The 18,984-nt window shown below is 43.5% G+C and overlaps 1 protein-coding gene across 2 annotated transcripts in view; it reads right to left on the reverse strand.

Annotated features, from left to right (window-relative positions):
- Nucleotides 1-18,984, reverse strand: part of LOC138830116 (phosphoinositide 3-kinase adapter protein 1) — a 116,994-nt gene that overhangs the window by 51,896 nt on the left and 46,114 nt on the right. For both annotated transcript variants that reach the window (XM_070026521.1, XM_070026522.1), the window contains 5 exons: nt 7,642-7,778; nt 5,965-6,109; nt 5,117-5,259; nt 4,845-4,977; nt 1,806-2,002 (listed from right to left, as the gene is read on the reverse strand). In XM_070026521.1, the coding sequence (XP_069882622.1) occupies nt 1,806-2,002; nt 4,845-4,977; nt 5,117-5,259; nt 5,965-6,109; nt 7,642-7,778 (755 nt within the window). The remainder of the gene's footprint in view (nt 1-1,805; nt 2,003-4,844; nt 4,978-5,116; nt 5,260-5,964; nt 6,110-7,641; nt 7,779-18,984) is intronic.

The following is an 18,984-nucleotide window of genomic DNA, read 5'->3' on the forward strand; positions in this document are numbered from 1 at the left end:
ATGTGTCTTATGCATTCAAGAAATACTGGCTAAATTAGTTCAGTGACTAGAGGATAGGAATTAAAAAGTTACTGCCTCATAGTGTTTCTTAGGAGTCAAGTTCAATGCTAAGTATAGGCTCACAAGTTATCTCACTCCAGCCTTTCCACACTGCTTGAGAAAGGGAAAAACTAAGCTTAGAAAACCTTAGGGCTTGAGCACAAAGCTTATATATAATCTTGGCATTGAACTTTTTACTACATCCTACATCTTTAAAAGGGAACAAATAATACAAAGGCCGTGGCCTTTCATGCGCAGCCGCACTGAAATGCAGTGGGGTGGATAAGGTTGCATGAAAATGTTCCTGCACATATGTAGCTAGCAATCTCCAGGGAACACCTTCAGGGCAAACCCTGACCCTCTGGCAGGCTCTTCCAAGTGCCTCTCAGTTTCTAGAAGTTTCTTCAGTTTCTAGATACCTGAGAAGGACATCAGAAGTCATGAAGGTCACACTGCTATCATCTTGCTATCATTCACATAACTGCTTCTACTTTCCAATCTTAAACTTGGAGTTCAGGGGGGAGCATTTCACTATGTATCTATTTTCATAGCATACTTATTATGTAATTGAAAATACAAGCTGGAGAGGGTAGATTCTCTCTCTCTCTCTCTCTCTCTCTCTCTCTCTCTCTCTCTCTCTCTCTCTCTCTCTCTCTCTCAATCAGCAGAAACATTTTAAAGTGCTCCAGGCTTTGTAGAGAAAAACAAAGCATGACTCCTGCTGTGCCCCCTTTGTGTATCTACAAAGGAAGAAGAAAACCAGAAAGGAGTGGCTGCTTCCAAGAGTACAGAGGCAATACTAGGACATGGAACAAATCATAGGCATGGGGTGAGATCAGACTCAGAGAAGAACCTAGAAGTCAATGGTCTAGGAAAGACAAGAAGTACAGATGAGCTGGGTGTGTCTACTTGTCTTGAGGTCAGACCCAGGCAGAGAGGGTCAAAAAGAGAGGCTAGTCAGTGGTTATCAGGTCTTATGGTTGAACTCCCTGATATTCCTTCAGTGCCAGAGCCTCATTGTGGTCCCTATAAGGAAGAACCAATTCTAATACCATTCACCTGGACCTAAAGATGGTCAAGGTGGCTAGAAACATGCCACCAAAGACCTTGGAGGTTGATAGAGTCAGAGAATGGGGAAGTGGGTTGGGAGCATCAACCTTCAACTAACTCATTATATGAATGTCCTTGTCAATTCTTTTTTTTTGGGTCCGGTCGTGGGGCCTGAACTCTGGGCCTGGGTGCTGTCCCTCAGCTCTTCAGCTCAAGGCTAGCACTCTACCACTTGAGCTACAGAGCCACTTCCGGCTTTTTTCTTTTTGTTTATGTGGTGCTAAGGAATCAAACCCAGGGCCTCAGGCATGCAAGGCAAGCGCTCTACCACTGAGCCACCTTCCCAGCCCCTCCTTGTCAATTCTTGTTGAGGTCAATTCTTTAACTTGAATGTTTCACATACATTACTTCATTTTATCCTCAAAACAGTTCTGAGTAGAACTAGTAGGATCTTTCTACATTTGAGGAAACAAGGCAAAATAGGTGTTTTCCCCAAAGTCACCTGGTTACCAAGTATATACAAGAATTGGGTCCCAAGACTACGTGACTTCAGGGCTCATCTCCATTTCCAGGGCCCTCCATATACACTGCCCGTTGCCAGAAGAGGCAGATGAAGACATCCTAGAGGTTAAATCTTATAGATCTTTGATGGAAAGGCAGCCCTAGAACCACACAGTTCATCTCCAATGGGGAGACCACTCTTGCCTTGACCTTACCACATACTCATCGATGAACTGCCGCAGGTCCTTGAAGCCATGCTTCTCAGCTAGGGTGTTGGGGTAGTGGCCGTGCTTATTGGCCACGCTGTATGCCTGAAGAGCTCCTGGGCAGGTGAGCAACAACGCAGTGAGGTTTTTCAGCCCATATTTTGCAGCAAAATGCAACAAGGTAGGTAGTTCTTCATCCCTCTGATCTGAAAAGGTATAGAGGAGAATTTAATTGACAGGTAGGAATGAACGCACCTTTATTCACAGAAATGAAGGTATTAGGCCTAAGCAAGGCATCCAGTAGGCACTCAGTCATTAGTTATTGGTTGGCCCAACATCTGACAGCTTCCTGTGAGGCACTGCTGAGGATCATCTACTCATATGACAAAGGGAATCATATTTTAATTAATTAGCAGATCTAGTAACTGATAGCCTACTTTCTGTCTCTAAACAGATTAGGAAAATCCTTAGACATAGTAGTCTTTCAAAAGGTGGTGTGTGTGTGTGTGTGTGTGTGTGTGTGTGTGTGTGTGTGTGTGTGCACGTGCACACACACATGTGCACTCACACACATGTGCATGGGATCAAAACAGGGCCTTAAGCTTACCAGATACAAGTATGCTACCACTGAGCCATACCCCTCAGCTCCAAAATGTGCTGGTTTCTAAGGGTTTACATAGCACACAAAGTACAGAAAGAGTCATGTTTTGTTTTTCTCTGCAAAGCCTGGAATGTTTTAAAATTTTTCTGCTGATTGAGAGACAGAAAGAGAGAGAGAGAGACAGACAGAGAGAACCTATCATCTCTAGCTTGTATTTTCAATTGTATAATAAGTATGCTAAGAAAATAGATATATATATATTGAAATGCTCTCCCCTGAACCCCAAGTTTAATATTGGAAAGTAGAAGCAGCTATGTGAAGTATTGCAAGCATACTACATGGGGAGAGGCAACCAGAAAGAGAGGCCCAAAGAAGGCTTCGAATGGATGGAAAGGAGGCAGAGGTCCTATTAGGCAGTGTCCCGTGGTGATCGTGGGGATGGTGCCCACAGGAACACGCCAACAGGCATCCTGTCCAGAGCACCCAGCACTGTCTTCATGTAAGTGGTGTGATTGTCCCAGTTCTGCCACGCCCCATGTACACAAGGTCCTGCTGCTCCCAACTGGGACAAATATTTGTTTAGAGCATAGAAGGACCCAGCCCCTTGGGAACAGAGCCACCCCCTCAGTGTGCTGACAACATAGCAAAAAAGACACACAGCTCTGGGAGTCAGAGGCCCCAATAGGCCAAGGGAGGCCAGAGCAGGTGGTGGAACTGAGAAAATGCTACCTAAGTTGCTACAAGGAGGTAAAAAGAAGGTAGTCAGGTAAATGGCCACCAAGACAGGGACAATGAAACTGCTTTGTTATGAGTAGAGCAGCAAGACACAGGTGAGAGTTCAGACCTGCTGCAGTGCAGAGAAGCCAAGCCCCAGGACTGGCATTGAAAACAAAAGTAAATGGTAATGTTACTGGTTTATGGATTTATTAAACTACAATCTTTTTTTCTTGGTGAAGAGAGGTGAAGGTGGCAACATATGGGGGTAGGGTGGGGAGTGGGGGGGTAGAAAGGGCTTGATTTCAGGCTGAGGGGTTTAAACTCTATCTAGAAGACAAATGGGAAAGTGGAAGCCCTATGTGGAGGTTCATCCATGTTTGCCTAATAACAACTTCTGTTGTGAGAAGCCCTGTAAGATTGAAATGAAGCTAAAAGTTTCCCAACCCCTAGTAACACTGTAGTCATTGTAACATCACAGCACGACATATCCTACGATGCTGTGATGATGCTGGTATGAACAACCCACCTGGCTCCCGGTCCTATGAAAGCATAGCATTACAACTTGTGCAGCATATAATACAAAAGGATAGTAAATGAAGCCGGTGCTGGTGGCCACACCTGAAATCCTAGCTACTTAGGAGGCTGAGACCTGAGGATCATAGATTGAAGTAGTCAGTCTGGGCAGAAAGGCCCGTGAGACCCTTATCTCCAGTTATCTACCAAAAAGCTGGTAATGGAACTGTGGTTCAAGTGGTAGGGTGCTAGCTTTGAGCAAACAAAGAGATAGCACCTAGGCCCTGAGTTCAAGCCCCAGGACTGGCATTTAAAAAAAAGCAAATGATAAAGTTACTGGATTATGGATTTGTTAAAATACAAATTTTTTTTTCTTGGTGGTACTGGGATTTGAACTCAGGACTTTACACTTGCTACACAGGTGCTCTACCACTTGACCCATGCTTTGAGCCTATGCTTTAAAATCATTATTTTAGACTATTCTACTACTCTCTCTCTCTCTTTTTTTTAATCATGGCACTTGAATTCTGGGCCTGAGTGTTGTCCCTGAGCTCTTCAGCTCAAGGCTAGTGCTCTTCCACTTTGAGCCAAAGTGCTACTTCTGGTTTTCTGTTGGTTAATTGGAGATAAGTTCTCATGGACTTTCCTGCCTGGGCTGCTTTGAATGGCAATCCTCAGATCTTGGCCTCCTGAGTAGCTAGGATGACAGGCGTGAGCCACCGGCGCCCAGCTGTTCTGCTACTCATTTTTAAAATGTACTGTAAAATAGTACACTGGGTTACATGGGCAGCAGACTTGTCTCTGTTGTGTTCACTGTGACTCCTCATTGCATCATGCTCTCTTGTGCTTGATTTAATCTCCTGCCATTTTGTTCACCTTGGCCCTAAAGGCAATAGGTTACACCATACCTATGTTCCTAATAGCCTAGCCATGCAGCAAGCTATACCATCTGGGTTTGTATAAGCACACTGTATGAGGCTCACACAAAGATGAATTGCCTAACTGCATTTCTCAGAAGGCATCCACATTGTTAAGCAATGCATGGCTATAGTCAAGAGTTGTAGAGAAAAATCTCTAGCTACCCTATAAAGCATAGCTCTTTCTCACAGGATAGACTATAGAGCAGGCAGCAGCAGCAGGTACTTGACTGGATGCTGGTACCACAGGCTGAAATTTGCCCCCTGCTGGCTAGTCTTGATAGTTGATTGTTGACTTACTTGTCATCATATCTTCTTCTTCCAGCTGGTTGATTCCAAAGAGGTGCAGTCCGCTTGCAGGGATGTTGTTTTTCAAGGATTCTGTTAGCAGTTTATCCAGAGTTTCTGTGTTATATGGCACAATTTTAAAGGCCTAAATTAAATTTGGAAGAAAAAAAATGGTGAAGATAGTTTTAAATCTAGTTGTCTCCTGCCCGGCAGATTGAAGGCTGAAAAGCCACGGGCAAAACATGCATCCCCTAAAAGCTCAGATCACCATTCAGCATCTTTACCTGACACATGAACTCCACGGGATTTGCAGCATTAGACAATAAATTCCCAATTTCTTCCATGTCAGTGTAATAGCTGATAATGGTTTCACACACCACTAAGTCACCAGAATATATCTTCAGACAAACATTTCCAGATGAAAGGTCTGAACAGAAGAAAAGATACTATATAAAATGCCCAGGAAGATCAAAGATCCCATGACAAGGCTTCCTGGACAGAGATGATCCATCTGGTAGGAAAAAAATAAGTCGTGGAAGAAAGTCCTTGGAGGTGAGCTGGGGTGGGAGATGAGGGAAGGGTGGAAGGAAAAGGTGAATAAGCCAACACATTGCAGAGCAGTTCTTCTCACTCAGTCTGTAATTTAAGTTTTGAGGGATTTGCATCTGTTTTTCTGTTGGCCAGGGACTTCAAGGAAAACGTGACTTAAGGAACTTTCTATAAAGACCAGTGGCTGCCAAAGGTGAGAGATCCTGTAAGGCGACACTGTTTCTACCTCATTGGGTGAGCAGACTCGCCCTCTCGCTCTGCTGCTGTCAATACTACGTGTGGAGTCTATACCACCGGAAGGGGTTTTGAGGGGGAAAGAAATAAGTTAAAAATACACAAAACCACAAAGATTCGATTCACAAAAGAGGAAATGCAACAAGTAGAGAACATGGAAAAACACTCAACCTTCCTCGTAATCAAGGAAATACAATTAAAATAATGCCTCAAAACTAAACCACATTGGCAAAATGAAAGTGCCAAGGCCTCATGCTGCTGGTGGTATAGCTTATTGATAAGTTATAGCTCAGCACTATTTCAGAAGGAATTAAGCATCTGGTTATCCTGTTACCATGGGGTTGCTTACCAGGAGCCTTCACGGAAATTGTGTACTCATTCTCTAGTATGGCTTCCACTCTGACCGATGGAGAATCCTCAGGACAGAACTCGGCTTCCGTCGACACCCTGTCATCCAACTTACATCTCATAATGATGTACACAGTGGTTTGGGCCTGGAACAGGATACAGGTCATGGTCTCTTTCCCTTCTGGATTCTTAGGTTACTAGGCTCTGTGTTCTCAGCTCCCCAAACCTGAGATCTCTCTAGTGAGGATGGCCCAGACCAGCTAGGCTCAGTATGCTTTGGTTTCAAACACCATCCAACACAGGCACCTTGTTACCTCAACAGAAGGTGATGGGGAAGATAAGATTCAGTCATGGGAAAGTGAAATATCCACACAGGTCAGGCCAGGCCAGGCCAAGCCAGGAGGGGAGAGTGGGAAATGGACCAATTATAAAGAACAGAGAGCCTGCCTCTGTGGTTCATGTCTGTAATCCTAGATACTTAAGAGCTGAGATCTGAGGACCATAGATCAAGGATCATAGTTCCCAGCCTGGGCAGGAAAGTCTATAACACTCTTATCTCCAATCAACCACCAGAAAACTGGAAGCGACTCTGTGGCTCAAAGTGGTAGAGCACTACCCTTATGTGAAAAAGCTCAGGGACAGTGCCCAGGTCCTGAGTTCAAGCCCCATGACCCACAAAAACAAGCAAACAAACAACAGAGAATTATGGGGACCAGACACTGGAGGAAGAGTGTACCAACCAAAGGGCACTCAGCCCTAGCTAGTGACTCAGACCTACTAATACCAGATTCAGATTCTGGAAGCCGGAAAGACAGATTTGATGTCTAATACTTAAAACACTGTTAAGTCCAAGCTAAACATGCCTGTGAGTCAAATGGAGTCCAAAGAAGCAATTGGAAACTCCCATATGGGAGGCCCTTGCCCCATGTCTAGTGTCCTCAGCTTCCAGAAAAACACTCACATGTGCCAGTTCCCATACTCCACATGGCCCAGGCTCTCATGGCAGATGTACCAGGAGCCTACAGTAAAGTTTAGCAAAGGACTTGTATCAACAAAGAAAGCATTTTAATTCTCCAGACTAACAGAAACACCACACATTTCTTATCAGGAAAGGAAAGAAAATGGAAAATTTGTTCACCTGACAGGATTCAAATGCCAGTGGCTCACTAGGTCATGACATTCAAGTCACCTATTATATGCCCCCCTCTAAAAGTGTTAGTCACAGGGGCATTTATCCATGCTTTTAGCAAGAGATATTGGACAGTGAGTTGCAGCCATCAAGCTTCAAAGCACTCCCTTGGGCCAGGCTAGTGGTCAACTAACATAGAAGCAAGCTCCCAGCACGCCTTACTACTTCCTTCTACTTCTACTGCAAGGTGGGTGTAAGTATCTGGTAATGTTCATGTGTGCTGGCCTCTCTCATGTTCTATGTTATTAACCAATGAAATAGAAGTCTGAGATCGATGGTGTGTTATACTCCTGGCTCATTTCCTTTTGGCTTAAAGGTGTGTTCAAAGCCCAGGTAATGAGATTCCACACAGGAAGCCCTAAGGGATGACTATAACTTTAGTGAGGTTCAATATAAGAACTCCCTTCTTTACTCAAACAGAGGTGTCCATTTGCAAAGCCCCTGTTCTGACATGGATCTACCAGACCCCTCCGCCCCCAGAATACCTACCCCACAGCGAATCCGATCCGGTTGTACCACCATCAGGTTCCCTGGCGTGGTCTCCGATGGCAGGCTCAGTTGCTTGGAGTGGGGAAGGACCTTCTCGTCCTCAGGCTCAGTGTCGGTAACTGAGTCACAGCCAGAATCTACAGAATGGAAGACACAACTGAATGGGAATGGAAGGAAGGAGAGATGGTGGGCATGCCCCAACCATCACACACAGGAGATATCTATGAAGTCACACAAATTCAAGCTGAAGAAAGTAACTCTGGAAGTTACAAAAGTCGGTCCAGTGGAGAAAAATCAACCACCATGTAGGGCTCAGAGTAGGGTGACTGCAAAAGAACAATGTGGAGGGGAAGACAAAAAGTTTGAAGCCAACAAGTCTGTATTCAACCAATTGACTTCTAGAAACTTCCTGTCAGAACTTCTGAAGGGATGAAAGGTAAACAAGGAAAGGGAGGTCAAGAAGAAGCTACCTACTCAGAACAAAAAATAAGAAATCTCCAGAAAGCCACAAGGTATCAGGGTCATGTCTAGACAATATCCCTCTTCTGCCAGCAACAGTGAGAAACAAATATTTTCAACAAGACTTAGATCAGTTTCCAAATCAATACCACAGCCAACACCTGCACTACAAAGCTTAGAGCTTCCAGATTTGGAATGGACAGCAGGAATGTGCAGACATGTGGGGTATGGCTCAGATGCTGAAACCCATCAAAGCAGGGGCTCTTCCACAGTCTACTGTTGGCAGGCCTCCTGGTAAAACTACATTCAAGAATGTGTGTGTGTGTGTGTGTGTGTGTGTGTGTGTGTGTGTGTGTGTGTGTGTGTGTGTGACACTATATACAGACGGCAAATAGTACATGAAAACTGATACATTTCATACGTCATTAGGAAAATTCAAATTAGAACAACAATGAGACACAACCATACATCTACTAGAATGGCTGAAATCTAGAACACTGACAACAAAAAATACCTTTAAGAATGTGGAACACTAGAACTCTCCTCCGTTGCTGAATGAGAGTGTAAAAACACTCAGGAGGCTAAGATCTGATGATTGTGGTTTGAAGCCACCTGAGCAGGAAAATCTGTAAAATCTGTGAGACTTTTTTTTTTTTTTTTGGGTCCGGTTGTGGGGCCTGAACTCTGGGCCTGGGCGCTGTCCCTCAGCTCTTCAGCTCAAGGCTAGCGCTCTACCACTTGAGCCACAGTGCCACTTCCAGCTTTTTCTTTTTGCTTATGTGGTGCTGAGGAATCGAATCCAGGGCCTCATGCATATAAAGCAAGCACTCTACCACTGATCCACCTTCCCAGCCCCATGTGAAACTCTTATGTCTAATTAACTACCCTAAATTGGAAGTAGAGCTGTGGCTCAAGTGGTAGAGCACTAGCTTTGACCAAAAACGTTCAGGGACAGTACCCAGGCCTTGAGTTCAAGCTCTAGGACCAGCACAAAAAATAAATAAATAGTAAATAAAAGAGAATGCAAAAAGTCACTTTGGAAGACAGACAATTTCTGGCAACACTAAATAGACTCTTACCATTCAGTCATGCAGTCATGTGCCTTGGTGTTTACCAAGGAACACAAAAAACTGCACAAAGCTGGGCATCAGTGGTTTGTGCATGTCACCCTAGCTACTGAGGAGGAGGCTGAGACCTGTAGAATCATGGTTCAAAGCTAGTCCAGGAAGAACAATCTATGAGATTCTGTTTCTAATTCCAGCAATTGCTGGACTAGAGGTGTGGTTCAAATTGTAGAGTGTCATCTGTGAGCAAGTAAACCAAACAAGAGCAAAAGGCCCTGAGTTCAAGCCCTAGTAGAAGCACACACTTAAACACACACACACACACACACGCACACACGCACATGCACACACACACACACACAAAGCCTGCACACAGATATATATATATATATATTTATGTATAATAATAAATAAAAGAAATATTCAAAGACTGCTTACTATGATTTCAACTATAGCACAGACAGAAAAAAACAAAACTATGAAAACTATGAAAAAGGTCAGTAGTTAGCAGGGTTAGGGAAAAGGGATGAACAGGTGAAGCCCAGAAGATTTTTGGGCATGACATTTTAGCAGTGGATTGCCATGATTATACAGTGGTCCAAACCCATAGAATTTACAATACCAGATTTGAACCCTAAAGTTCAGTGCTGGTGGCTCACACCTGTAATTCTTGCTACTTGGGAGGCTGAGAATGAGAGGATCAAGCTTCAAGATCAGTCTATGCAAAAAAGTTTACAAAACCCCTTCCCAACCCAGATGGGCATAATGACGCACAGCTGTCGAACTAGCTACACGGGAAACTAAGATTAAGAGAGTCACAATTTTACGTCAGTCCAGACAGTAAATTCTTCAAGTAGATAGATCACAGTCTAGGAACAAGTATCCAGAAAGGAAATGAGACCCTATCCTAAAGATAACTAGTGGGGAAAAAAAAGGGTAGAGGCATGACTCCGTGGTAGAGTACCTGACTAACAAAAGTGAGGCCCTGAGTTTAAACCTCAGCACCACCAGAAAAAAATAAAAGTGAATCTTAATGTAAACAATGGGTTTTGACTGGCAGTGAAGAGTCATTATAGGCTATTCATTGGTAACTAGTATTATAGCATCTGGTGCCAGATGCTGATAGGATTGGAAGTTGTGCATATCCATGGATGGGGAAGGTACAGAAAACTTCTACATCATCCCCTTGATTTTTGGTGTAAACTTCAAACTGCTCGAAAAATTACTCTTTAAGAAGTTAAATCAAACTGGGTGCTGGTGGTTCTCACCTATAATCACACCTATAATCCTAGCTACTCAGGAAGAGATCTGAGGACCATGGTGTGAAGCCAGCCCAGGTAGGAAGGTCTGTGAGACTATCTCCAATTAATCATCGAAAAAGCCAGAAGTTGTGCAGCCACTTAAGGGGTAGCGTGCTAAGCCCCTTAACATGTCCCTAAGCCCCTTGAGCAAAAGAGGCTTAGGGACACCACCCAGACCCAGGATAGACAAAAACAAAAACAAACAAACAAAAAATTACCTTAAATCAGCAGGACACTGTTAGTAGCTCACATCTATAATCATAGCTACTCAGGAGGCTGAAATCTCAGGACAGTGATTAGAAACTGGCCCAGGCCAGGAAAGTCCATGAGACTCTTAACTCCAATTAACAACCAAGAAGCTGGAAAGTGAAGCTGTGGCTCAACTGGTAGTGTACTAGCCTTGGGCAAAAAAAGCTCAGGGACAATGCCCAGGCCCGGAGTTCAAGCCCCAGGATAGGACAAACAAACAAAAAGTTAAATCAGCATAAAACAAAGGAAATAGTTGCTGAGAAGATGACTTAGCAGTTTCTGCTAGTAAATACTACTATGGAATAGAGCTTAAAGTACTATTTAAATTCTTCCTAATTCTAATAACTCCAAAATGGAGTTCAGAAGCATTATAGATTTAAATGTCACATAAATAGTAGTAGTAGTAGTAGTAGTAGTAGTAGTGTGTGAATGAGCATTTCTGCTCAAGGCTAGTGCTCTACCACAGTGAGCCACAGCTCCATTTCTTCTTCTTCTTTTTTTTTTGGGGGGGGGGAGGGGTAGGTAATTGGAGATAAGAGTCTCACAGACTTTCCTGCCCAAGCTGGCTTCAAATTGCAATCCTCAGATTTCAGCCTTCTGAGTAGCTAGGATTATAAGCATGAGCTACCAGTCAGTGTCCAGCTTGAAATTTCTTTTGATAGTGACAGAAATATTCTAAAAATGATAGTGGTGATAGGTGCAGGAATCTGTGAACATTCCAAAATCCATTGAATGGTACTCTTTATGTGAGTGGGTTCATAGTACATGAATTATATCTCAATAAAACTGTTATCAAAAACTCTGGTTGCAAAGCATAAATTTGTGAACAGTTTGCAATATATATAACAAGGAGTTAATGTCTCTAATATATGATGAGGTCACAGAAATCTCTAAAATTACCCAAATCCCAGTAAGCAGATAATTCCCAAAGAAGACGTGTAAATTCTATCCCCACTCAAAAGATAAAACACTGTTCACTCTCCCTAGTCATTGTAGAAATGCAAATAAAAATATTCCATTGTTATTTTACCTTTTCTGAATTAAAAGGGGATTTCAGGTCTACTAGGTGTGCTGTTTGAAGGGTTTCTGTAGACAAACACCCCTGCTTGATGCTGAGGGATGAATGAACCTTCTAGAAAGCCATGCGCCCAAATCCAGGCAAAGAGAAAAAAAGCCCTGAAAGGGATCACATCTTTTGTCAATAATTCTACTTCCATAAGTCTCTCTTAAGGAGAAAAAAAAATATTATTCTATCCAAAATAGAAAGATAATGAACCAAGATGTCTGTATCAGTGGGGGGGGGAGTGGGGAGGGGACACTAAACTAAACTAAAAGCAATCTGTCTGAAAGAATGCTAAACACATTCTTCTTGGAACTGAAAGTGTAAAAAAGCAGGATATCAAATGATAGCGCTTACACAGCAGGATTTCAATCATATTTAAAAAACACATCTTTAAAGGTCAGAAGAAAATGTATGGTTTCAACCTGCCTGAGTTCTTTCCTCCCTCCCTTCCTCCTCCCCTTTTTCTCCCTTCTTCTAACCTTGTATGTCTTTTTATATTTCTCACAGTGAGAAAGCATTACTTTTATCTTGGGGTTGGAGTAATGAGAAAAATTGCAATGAAACTATTGCTAATCATTTTGCCAGTGAGCGCAGCTTGACATAAAGAGAGTGATCCTCAAGGCTTGGCACTTGGCAGCTATTCCCAGGCTCTCAGTGGGGCCACATAAACACTTCTCATCTCGATAGCTACCAGCAGCTCACTCACTCATTTCAGGAAGTCAGGCAGGATGTCATTCACTCTGTGAAGTGATGCTGGTGATGCTATTGACAAGCCACAGCAGCCTCCTTCCCAGTACATTACAGAGGAGCTGGCATCTAACAGCTAAGCACTTCAGCAGATGAAAGGTATATTTTGGCAGGGTGCTGGTGGCTCACACCTGTAATCCTAGTTACTCAAGAGGCTGATCATGGTTTGAAGCCGGCCTTGGGCTGGCTTCGGTGACAAAGCGTTTGCCTCAGCACTGCAAGATCCTGGGTTCGATCCCCAGTACCAAAAACGAAAAGAAGGGGCTGGGAAGGTGGCTCAGTGGTAGAGTGCTTGCCTCGCATGCATGAGGTCCTGGGTTTGATTCCTCAGCACCACATAAGCAGAAAAAGCCGGACGTGGCACTGTGGCCCAAGTGGTAGAGCGCTAGCCCTGAGCTGAAGAGCTGAGGGACAGCGCCCAGGCCCAGAGCTCAGGCCCCACGACTAGAACAAATAAAATAAATAAAGTAAATAAAACAAATAAAATAAATAAAGTAAAAGAAGCCAGCCCTGATAGGAAAGTCCGTGAGACTCATATCTCCAATTAACTATCAGAAAACTGAAAGTAGTGCTGTGGTTCAAAGTGGTGGAGTGCTAGCGCCCAGGCCCCAAGTTGAGGCCCTGTGACCAATAACCCCCGCCCTCCCCCCACACACAAAAGATTTTCTGTGAATGAAAAGCCTACTGAAACATTAAATACCACTAGGACACACCTGACAGAAGGATGAGCACAAACTTTCCCACTTGGTCAACAGAGCTTCCTCTTCCATTCCTATCCTGCCCACCACCCCTGAAGATAATATTATCTTGCTGCCCAAGTTTCAAATAGTGCAGGCCATCTGGAAACTCCAAGACCTTCCCCAGTGCAAAGCATTATTAGGACGCCAACCATATCCTCACTGCTTTAAAGCTTAGCACTGAAACTATTGCTTATCCACTCAAGCTTTTATGAAGTCCAGAGGACCTCTGGAAAAACCATAGAAAGACTTTTTTTGTGAATCCAATTTCCCCAAATCTCATTCACAGAGAACTCACATGGCCAATACAGTGAATTTACTCACTTTCTCTTATTGGACAAGAACAAGCTAACATGGTGTTTTGCCTTTTTCTCTTGCTACCAGGCAGCCTATGACAAACTTTGGTTTTGATACCAGGTCTTGCTATGTGGTCCTGGATGGCCTCAAGCTCACAATCCTCCTGCTAGATCCTCTCCCAAATGCTAGATTAAAGATGTAAGCCACCAGTCCCAATTTAAATATTTTAGACTCTTCTTTAAGTCATTGGTCTTATCAGCCCCCCCTCTCTCTCCCTCCCTCCCTCCCTCCTTCTTCCTCTTTCCCTCCCTCCCTCCCCCATATCCATCCTAGGGCTTGAACTTGGGGCACAGTTTCTTATACTCAAGGCTAGTGCTCTACCACTTGAGCCACAGTTCCATCTCCAGCTCTTTTGGTAGTCCTTATACTCTTACTTGGCTTTATTGCCCAAGGCTGGCAGTCTACCACTTGAGTTACAGCAGCTTTTTGCTGGATAACTGAATGTAAGTGTCTCACAGATGTTCCTGCCCAGGCTGGCTTTGAACCTTGATCCTCAGATCTTAGCACTTTGAGTAAGATTACAGGCATGAGCCACACATGCCCAACTCAATTTTTCTTTCTTTCTTTCCTTCTTTTCTCCCCTCCCTCCCTCCCTCCTTCCCTCCTTCCTTCCTTCCTTCCTTCCTTCCTTCCTTCCTTCCTTTCTGGTCCAAGATTGGAACCCAAACTTGGTACCTGACCTTTTACTCTTTGGCTAGTGCTCTACTAACTGAGCCATATCACCAACCCCTTAGTTTCTCTCTTTTTTAAATACTCTATTGAACAAATACTCAAACAAATACTCAAACACTCAGGATCATTAGCAATTTCAAACCAGTGTCTGACCAAGTCCTCAGATACAGTCTTCACGAGAATTTGCATTTGGATTCTTCTTTTAGATGATACGCCTTTAAAACAGAACACAAGAGTGTTTTAGACCACCTGGATGATGGACGGAGTTAGAGTCACATCCAGCCATGGGATGTTGATGCCCACATTTGTGTTTGCTTTGTGGCTAGATTATGTTATGCTAAAAGTTGGAATGTGATGAGCCAAGAAGAGGGAGGAAGGGTAGTGTGTGGTTAAGGCATTTGTGCTTAGTAGACACAAAATCTTCTTGTGCACTATTTTAAATATAGAAATGTGGTAGAAGAGTTAGTTCCCAAAATACCATAGGAGAGATTCAATAGGCCTCCCTAGCCAACAGACTCAGCAAGACCATGTCTCCTGCTGCTTCCTGACAGCTCAATAAACTAGCATTGTCTTTGATTAAATGAATGCAACCCATTTGCCTTTTATTTATTTCACTCACATATTTATGTCTTCTTCATGTGTTTTTCTTTTGAAATTGGAAAACAGCAATGAACATAAGGACTTCCATGTTTCTACACGGAGCTCAGCAACACCCAAATGCTGGTAGCTCATGCCTGTAATCCTAGCTACTCAAGGGGCTGACTTCAGAGGATCCCATTTGAAACTAGCCTGAGCAGAAAAGTCCATGAGACACTTACATTCAGTTATCCAGCAAAAAGCTGCGTAGTGGAGCTGTAACTCAAGTGGTAGACTGCCATTCTTGGGCAACAAAGCCGAGTGAAAGTGTAAGGACATGAATTCAAGCCCCAGTATTGGCATCAAAACAAAACAAACAAAAAAATGACCACATAGGTGCTTCTTAAGTTACAAAATGCTGGGAAGAGCTACATCATGTTATCTGACTGTCGTTTTGTTAAAATGAATTCCTTCAGTTGTTTGTGTGTGTGGTTTGTTGTTACTGTTGTTGTTGTTTGGATATGGTCTCATGATGTCGTCCAGGCTGGCCTGGAGCCCGTGAGCCTTCTTGTCTGAGCCTCCTGAATGCTGGGATTGCACCACCTGACTATTACACCCCTGACTAGTTTTACATTTTTTTTCAATAAGGTGATCTGCAGCTGGGAAAGCAGGAAGCATCATGTTTACAACATAAACACGATGAATTACTCTCTCTAAATTTTGGATGACAAGGAAAAAATACTGACCAGAGCAGAAAACTAAGGAGAAAACTTTCCACTGAGAATTAAGATCTTTCTTTCCATCAATCTAGTCCAAACAGGAATGAAAACAGAAAGTCCAGGCAGGTGTTTCTCTGTGTTGGGAGAAGCAGGAGAGATCACCAGGGCATGCTCAAGATTTGCAGTGTGGCTGATAACAGGAGTGAAGGAGAGTCAGAAGATATCTTGGCAGAATGGAGGAGTGAGCGAGCAACTCCAAGTATTGGGGTCCAAGAATAAAAGAGCTGTCTCCTCTGCATTGACATCCCAAGCCCAAGCTTCAAATTGACCATCACATCCTGTATATAACCACACAGCAGGAATATAGAGTCTCTCAGGGTCTTGAGAAGCACTTAGGGGCTTTTCCACTCAAGATATGATCTCTCAGCTGGTATGATGCTCATCTGTCCTCCTCAAGCCACAATGACAAAAACATGAAACAGCTCTTTCTCAAAGCTCTGAAGAAAATGTTCCGAAACCTGAGCTTATCGTGAAGTTTCCCAATCACATAGCAAGTATCCACTGAACATGTACCACACGTCTCACCCCAGCCCAGGCTCCAGGTGGGAACCTCACGGGTCAGGCCTTCACAGTCTCAGCCCTGTGGGAGTTTAATTGGGGAGATGAGGCTCCATATAAGAATAGACAGAACTGTGTGATACTTTATCATCAGGAGATAATGAATATAACCAAATTAAATACTGAGAAAAGTGCATTGACAAACAAAACAGAATCTTAAAGAAGTTGAGAAGAGCCCAGTAAGGGTGGCTCAAGCCTGTAATTCTTGCTACTCTAGAGGCTGAGATCTGAGGATCACCATTAGAACCCAGCCCAGGCAGGAAAGTCTGTGAGACTTATATTGCCAATTAACCACCAAAAAAGCCAGAAGCTGAGCTATGGGCTCAAATAGTAGAGTGCCTACCTTGAGCAGAAAAAAAAACTAAGGGATAGTTCCCAGGCCCTAAACTCAAGCCCCAGTACCAGCACTGAAAAGAAGGAGGAGGAGGAGCAGGAAGAGGAGGAGAAAGAAGAAGAAGAAGATGATGATGATAATGATGATGATGATGAAGAAGAAGAAGAAGAGGAGGAGGAGGAAGTAGAGGAGGAAGAAGTTAAGGATAACTGATCCTTCGAGAAATGTATGATATTCCCTATTTAAATAAATAAAATAATTCATAATTTATTCTTCTATTTTTCTAATAATATTCGTTGCCCACTAGTGAATAAATATCCACAGCCTAGCCCATGTCCCCCAAGAAATACAAGGATGAGAAAATTGCTGTCCTCACTGATATTGGGGTGACCTAGGAGGATTTTCCTGGCAAAGGTAAAGCATGATTAAAGGCACAAAGGTGTGACAGGCTATATACGTTGGGGCTACAAAAGCAATGTGGGGGTTACCTTCTCTATGGAGAACTTAGTGAAGGAGAAATAAAGCCTAGCTGTCTGTGAGGTCCCCAGAAACCATGGAAAGGGGGTGCTCTCCATGTGGACTAGCTAAAGGTAGTTTCTAAGATACAGATTAAAAACGCTGTTTTATTTTTCTAAAAGCTCAAACAATTGTCTTTCTTGCTTAATAAGGAATCAGAATAGGGCCACTCTTAGAACTTTCGGTCACAACTGAGAAGAGGAGTGGCTGACCACTCCATCCCACATAGGCAATCTCTGCCTTCAAACGCACAAAACACCATGAGGTGGTGGTATTCAGGGTTACCAAGCCAACATCCTGCTCTATCTGCTTTCAGGAACAAATATGATGCTATAATTAACTGATGTCTGCAAAGTGTACCACAAGCATAGTGTATAAAACGCTTAGCAAATGATTCTTAATTAGGCCATAAACATTTCTCCTGTTTACACTACACTTGTCTTGTTTATATTTGCTAGTAGCTTAGAGACTCAGTGTCCTGTCCTGGTTATTGTTGTGTCCTTTCAAAAGCTCAAAAGTCTGGCCTTCACCCCAAATTCCAGATATATGTACCCAAATCAAGGAGCCTGGGCTCTACTGCAAATAAACAGAGTTCACAGGGTAGAAGAGAATGATTTACAATGGTGGGACCCAAAGCTTGAGTTTCGGTAACCTCCCCCCCAGCTTCCTGGCAAACATTGACCCTGCTTTTTCATTTTCATCATCACCCACAGGCCTTCCTTCGCCCTTGTTCACCCACTTTGGCTAATAGGTATCAAATTTCCCTTCCAACTAACCCTCTTTCACTTATAATACCCCCCAAAGAAAATAACAAGTATACCCAGCCCCCCAAGTCATCGGCTGCCCCCAGTCACATAAAGTCATCATACTGATGGTAGAGAGGGTCAGAGGAATACCAGGCAAGAGCCTGGCATTACAGTTGGAGGAGGAAGGTGATAATTACTTAGTGCTAGAATGAATTAATTACAATGATATCAATGACTGGCCTTATCATCTCTGTATCTGGGGGGCGGGTTGAGAGGGTACTGGGGCTTAAACTCAGGGCCTGGGTACTTTTAGCTTTTTCCGCTCAAGACCAGCACTCTACCACTTGAGCCACCTGTACTTTCAGCTTTTTTGCTGGTTAATTGGCGTCTCACAAACTTTCCTTCTTGGGCTGGCTTTGAATCTCAGTCACATCTTAGCCACATGAGTAGCAAGGATTACAGGCATGAACCATCAGCATTCAGCTTGACCTTGTCATCTCTATCATCCTCACAGTGACAAAAAAATGTAAGGTGGAGTTCAAAGGACACATTCCCAACTCAGACTTCAAATAAAATCATGATGCCACTCTGCTTCCCTGAAAACACGGAGAAAAGAGGAGGAAAGGGAAGAAGAGGAGAAGCAAGAAGGAGGAGGAAGATGAGGAGGAGGAGGAGGAAGAAACAAATCCATTCTTCCCACAATCCTGCACCAATTTCCAGAGACCAACAGAGCTGATTTTGGGAACTCAAACTGACTTACATGTCACACACAGCCTGCCTTGCCATGCATATGTTCTATGACCAGCTGGAGATTCCTAAGGCTGCCTGGCTTAACCCCCATGGTGTACTTGCAATGCTGGGCAGAAGACTCCACATATACCAACCCAACCCTTTTTCAGCTCACATAGACAAGCGACAGCTTTTTGTGCATTCACCAGACAATTCACTTGGCCTCCTCAAGAGTCAGACAAGATAGGAGGAAAAGAAATCTCAGGCTTCTATGACCCTGATTCAGCCCCTACCTAGATAGTCAAAATAAACTATTCAAATGTTGTTGGGTTTTTTTCCCCCACTTATCTTCCTCTCTCCAATCCACACTACCTGCTCTTGAGCTCAAACAAAAATAGCACCCCAGCTATGGCTTCCATGACAACACAGCATATATGTTCACCCCTGTCCATCAAA

Source organism: Dipodomys merriami, unplaced genomic scaffold (genome assembly GCF_024711535.1).
Source record: "Dipodomys merriami isolate MVZ:Mamm:240054 unplaced genomic scaffold, mDipMer1.0.p SCAF_184, whole genome shotgun sequence".
Classification (NCBI taxonomy): domain Eukaryota; kingdom Metazoa; phylum Chordata; class Mammalia; order Rodentia; family Heteromyidae; genus Dipodomys; species Dipodomys merriami.